Source organism: Anabrus simplex, chromosome 6 (assembly GCF_040414725.1).
Source record: "Anabrus simplex isolate iqAnaSimp1 chromosome 6, ASM4041472v1, whole genome shotgun sequence".
NCBI lineage: Eukaryota > Metazoa > Arthropoda > Insecta > Orthoptera > Tettigoniidae > Anabrus > Anabrus simplex.
The window spans coordinates 236,165,111-236,171,110 of record NC_090270.1 but is presented as its reverse complement, the minus strand read 5'-3'; the positions used below and the strand labels follow the sequence as shown (position 1 = coordinate 236,171,110).

The 6,000-nt window shown below is 36.5% G+C and overlaps 1 protein-coding gene across 6 annotated transcripts in view; it reads right to left on the bottom strand.

Annotated features, from left to right (window-relative positions):
• Window positions 1-847: 847 nt before the first annotated feature.
• Window positions 848-6,000, bottom strand: part of LOC136876380 (ionotropic receptor 75a) — a 370,517-nt gene continuing 365,364 nt past the window's right edge. For 5 of the 6 annotated variants that reach the window (XM_067150278.2, XM_067150279.2, XM_067150280.2 and 2 more), the window contains one exon: window positions 848-2,957. In XM_067150278.2, the coding sequence (XP_067006379.2) occupies window positions 2,774-2,957 (184 nt within the window). In that variant the 3' untranslated portion in view covers window positions 848-2,773. The remainder of the gene's footprint in view (window positions 2,958-6,000) is intronic. The other variant, XR_010860583.2, reaches the window with a different exon arrangement.

Here is a 6,000-nt window from a genome sequence, read left to right as displayed (position 1 = left end):
TCCATCGTTTCCCATTTTCACACAAATTAAATGCTGGATCTGTACCTTAATTATGATGATGGTCACTTCCTTCCCACTCCTAGTCCTTTCCTGTCCCTTTCGTCACCATAAGACCTGTGTCGGAGCAACGTAAAGCAGATTGTTAAAAAATAAAAAATTACAAGTGCCTTTGCACTTTTATTAGGCTGCAGTTTGTAATCACATCTATTTGTGTTGAATTCTGGGAGTGATGTCATATATTATAAATTTCAGTCAATGGCATTGGCTGTTGATATGGACGGAATGGAAAATGTTGTACAATTTATGATATTCTCTGATAAAAATAAAAATATTTCTAGGCAAACATTGGTAGATCCCTAGCCCTGGCAATGAACACTTCATTCTCCTATAATACAAGTTAAGATTTATCTGTTTAACCTTTAAAAATAATGTAATTAATACTGACATGAGCATACTCAAGTTTTACTTTCTTAATGAGTAAGGAAGTCCATCTGATAGCTGTAATGTCTATATGTCATCATGGAAAATCATTCCACAAAAGGAAGAAATATTGGGCACATGCATTGCCAGCAGAGTGGAATACCTAGAATAAGACAAGGATTCAAAGATTGTAATTTAATTATTAAAATTACTATGGCAATAAATCATTGTTTTTAATTCATCAGCCTTTGTACATATAGGCCCTACTGCAAAATAATAAAGAAATAAGAGGAAGATAAACAAAATACTCTACCAAAGACAACTAAAGGTAATATGAACAGATGGACAACAAGATGTGTGGAAGATGCTGAACAGCCGTTCTGGGAACGTAACCTGGAAGCACTAAGTTCTTGAAACCAGACAGTCCTTTTCCTTAAAACAGCATTTATTAAACATAATAAACTTAACCATTATATAGCCCACAGACATTAACTGGCACGATTGACACTGGTAATTAGATCTACTGTTAAAATACACAAATTTATGACACAAAATTCTGAAATGAACTATTTCACTGTGGGAGTGCACACATGCACTTGATTCGTGGTCCTGCCCTCGGAACCCGAGTGATGTTCTATGCACCAAATAAATGCGACAGTTTGAAGGTAATATCAAAGGAATTTAACATTTTACTCGTAGAAATGAAGGCTAAACAGTAGCGAATTTTTAAAAAACCACTGGGAGGATTCTAAAGCCATGACCATGGCCATCTTACCGGAAATAGGCAAAGAAAGATAAATACAATGACATTACTTTTACATTACGATTTACATGGTAAGATTGCCTGCTCCCAAATAAAAATGTGTCACAGCACTGAGAAGCGCTATTTCAACTAAATAAATTTATTGAAGATTCGGAACTGCCTCTGACAATTCCTGCAAGAGAACCGAGTTAATTCAAGACATGATAATAAAAATAAAATTTACCTTATCCCCGTCAGGCCAGACACCCCTTTGGAACGAGAGCTCAAACGAACCATGTCCACTCTAACTGAGAACGAAAATCAGAATACAGGCGCTAACCTTGCGTCTTATGATATCACACCCCAGATTGCACATGGCACCGTTCCAAACCAAGGGAACCAATCAACCAGTCATGTGCAGAATTTTAATGAGCAGGCTTCACGTCTTCTTACATAAGGGTGGAATATTTCGCATGTTCTGTAACATTCTCCAAAATGCCCTGACATTTGCCAGAACACCCGAAACAAGGTTTCATTGTGGCATCATTCCCAGACTCTTTGACATAAGATTCTTTCTGGCATCAGCGAGATGTGAGAATGAATTAGCCAGGCCTTCTATAGGGTGTTCAAACAGTTATCACTTCTCTATCGTACTGTAGTGAACAAAGATTATGATTCTTTATAATAATAATAATAATAATAATAATAATAATAAATTGCAGAACGGAGTCCTCCCCTTTACACTCACAACATTATTTGCATTTTATAAACGTACAGATCTCCTACACTTGTAGCCATTTTGAGGGTTCATTTAGGGTTAAAAAATTTAAACAATTATTTTCCTCTGTGACAATGCTCCGAAAGCAAAAAAAAAAAAAAAAACCCAACCTATTTTGGTACAAGAATATAGAGGTAATGATTAAATATAAAAATGAATACACATCAATTTGTCTGGTAACAGATTTCTGAGTGATGGAATATAGGAGATGTCATTAGACAGATATTGAAGGTTTCAGTATGTGGATGCTCCAGATAATGACATTTTCATTTTGTACACCAAACCATCTCATTGTAACCATCATTATGAACCCTACAACCTCAATGTCTTCTAACTTGTATTTGCCCACATAATACTAGATGGTAGGCATGTATTTCCCTTTCTTCTCTTCATGCACTTCATGAAGTTCTTGAGTATGGGTCTTGAATTTCATAGTCCGATTGAGAATGAAGCCCTTCCTGTCCAGCAGGTTTGAAGACAAGTGTTGATTCTTCTTGTTCCACTGCCTGTTACAAGATCATATATTTGCATACTCCATTCTCCACTATTAACTGCACTCGTGCACCAGGTGGTTGAAAAAATGATCAAAATCACACAAGAGATTCTTCAAGAAATATGGAAATTAGGTTCCATCTGTACCATCAAATATTTGGCTTTCTTAAATATAAGTACCTAGCAAAATATTCTAAATACGTTTGCTGTTAGATCTGTGCAAAGGCTGTGATAATTGCATAAACAGAACTGATTATCTGCTTGCAGCTATTATTTTATTATGATATATACAGTGGTGGACTGAAGTTTAACAACATTACATTAACCTTCACTAAAACATTCTAGTGAAGGAAAGGCAAATTAGTGGAACCTATATGAATTAGACTTTTCAATTTCCTCCATACTCTATGCAGCCATTTTTGGGTTGTTCTCTTCTTGAAATCATTTCTCTGCACTCTTGCTCGCCATGACACTATATTTACACCGCTGAACAGTTGACCATAGTGTTTCTTTATCTGAATCAGGCTGAAATAGAAAATAAATATCGTATGAAAAAGCAGGTTTATATATTACTAGATTGCTGTGAATAAAAGATCATGCATCAAAGGGATAATGGATGCATATTTGACCAATCTCTTACCTTTATTATCAAAACAACAGGAACTAATTTTAAACATAACCATGTTTTTATGTAGGCCTAGGCCTAATTTTTCCTTCATTATAAATAATTTCTGATGAAGGATTATGGTAAGTTAGATTTTAGTGCAACTGTCAACTTGGCAAACAAAATGGAATTTGATGCAGAGTTATCAATATTAATGGGGCTTATGGATGAAAGAAAGTAGAACTGGCTGAATCAGCAAAGAGGATGCATCTGGATGTGCTAGGAGTAAGTGATAATCAGGTAAGGGGAGATCACGTGGAAGTCATAGGAGATTATAAAGTGTACTTGACGTGTATTAGAAAGAGAAGGGCAGAATATGGGATAGGGCTGTTTATCAGGAATACCATTACACGCAACACAGTTTCTGTTAGGTACATAAATAAGAGAATGATGTGGGTAGAATTGGCTGTTGGAGGAATTAGGACGAGAATATTGTCTCAGTGTATTCATCATGTGAGGTTGCAGATGAGGATGAAGTTGACAAGTTTTATGAAGCATTGAGTAACATCATAGTCAGGGTCAACAGCAAGGATAGGATAGTGCTTATAGGCAATTTTAATGCAGGAGTCAGATATAGAACTGAAGCATACGAAAGGGTGACTGGTAAATGTGGGGAAGATATGGAAGCTAATGGGAATGGGAGCCATTTGCTAGACTTCTATGCTTCTACACATAGGAGGCTAGGAATACCAGATCCATAATAAACTATATCTTAACCGGCTTCGAATTCAGGAAGTCTGTTAGGAATGTACAAGATTTCCAGGGATTTTTTGATGATACAGACCACTATCTGATCTGTAGTGAACTAAGTATCTCTAGGCCTAGGCTAGAGAAAGTGAAATCTGTCTGCAAATGAATAAGGGTAGAAAATCTCCAAGACGAGGAAATTAGACAGAAGTACATGAATATGATTAGTGAGAAGCTTCTAACTGTAGACAGTAAGCAAGTTCAGGATATAGAAAGAGAATGGGTGGCATACAGGGATGCTGTAATAGAAACAGCATGGGAATGCCTAGGAACAACTGTGTGTAAAGATAGGGAAAGTGATCATCTTGGTGGAATGATGAAGTGAGAGCAGCTTGTAAACGTAAAAAGAAGGCTTGTCAGAAATGGCTCCAAACAAGAGCCGATGCAGACAGGAAATTGTATGTAGATGAAAGAAACAGAGTGAAACAAATAGTTGAATCCAAAAAGAAGTCATGGGAAGATTTTGGTTATAACCTGGAAAGGCTAGGTCAAGCAGCAGGTAAACCTTTCTGGACAGTAATAAAGAAAGGAAGGGAGGAAAAAAATGAAATGAACAGTGTTTTGGGTGATTCAGGTGAGCTCATAATAGATCCCAGCGAATTACTGAACAGGTGGAGGGAAATCTTCATGGTGGTGTTGCGAACAAGGGAGCTCGTGGGAAGGAGGAAAATTATGTTGGTGAAATTACGCTTGAGAAAGTGGAAAGGACGGTAAATAAACTCCATTGTCATAAAGCAGTAGGAATAGATGAAATTAGGCCTGAAATGGCTTCATAGAGTAGTAAGATTAGCATGGAGCAGTGGCGAAGCGTGAACTAAGTAAGGGGGTAGACAGAGATTTCTTTTATTTAAACTGTTTTAATCATATTATTATATGGAATTTTGTTTTCGACTCATACATCTGTATTCAGTATTATATTAATGACTCTGAAAATAAGAAAAACCCTATAACAACCAATAACCCTACGTGCACTTACTTTATTTTTAAATATAGACGAAATAGGCCGCGGGAGTTGTCAAATAACAACGTACTTTTAGAATAAAAATAGCAATATATTTCCTTGTTATGTAGGTTTAATAAGAGAAATAAGAAATTAATAGTTGTTCGTACAAGTCTCCTTAAACAATATTCTTGTAAATGAGTTTAATCCGCCTGTCCTTCATTTCGGCTAATATATCTGTTACTCTCGTCTTGAAGTTAGGCGTCTTGCTAAGATTCCACAGAAATTTCTTCTCTATAGCTAGAGTTCCCAAGTTAGACGGTCTCTGGTTGGTCATCCAATTCCTTAACTACGTTTTAATTCATTTGAATGCACCCATAGCGCGTTCACTAGAAACTGACTTTAACGGAATATTCAGCATCAAGTTAAGCAATTTTTTTCCGTATGCGTACTCTGGAGTAGCTTATTAAGACTGGAAGCCAATAGTTATTGGGGTTATAATACCGCAACTAATATTGGCGAGCAAGAAAATGCACGTACTTGAAGGGTTTTGATGCTGTCATTAATTTATTACGTGTAAGTTTACTATACTTCGTATTTAAAATTTATTAATTTATTTTTAGTAATAAAGTAAATTTAAATTAATAACATTAAAAGCATGTCTAAGATGGTAGCCAATAAGAGCACCTTTTATAAGAGAGATCCAAATACTAGCCAATGAGAGCAAGAAGAGACGCTGTTAAGTCTGTCTACTGGGCGGAGACATCTTGCTATAGGAAAGTCATAGTTCCACAGTCAGCACCTACAGATAGCGTTAGTGTTGCTCTACCTGAAAGCTTTGAAAATCAAAGGGAAAATACACAGAATGGACAGCGTCTACTTTCGCCTACGTGCTTCGTGTAACTAACGCGAGCCTTAGCATTGCCGAAGTGAGACGAAAATAAGTAAAGCGGGGAATACAATAATGTCACGAATCTGGAAATATCTAATGTTCGAAAAAGTAATTAAATTAACTAGACAATATTTCTTTCACAAAATGTTAAGGGTACTCGCTGTCTACCCTGTCTCCCCTGACGCTTCGCCCCTGGCATGGAGTGTTGGTAAGGTACCTTCAGATTTGACAAAGCAGTAATTGCACCTATCTATAAGCAAGGGAACAGGAAGGATTGCAACAACTATCGAGGTATCTCATTGATTAGTATACCAGGCAAAGTACT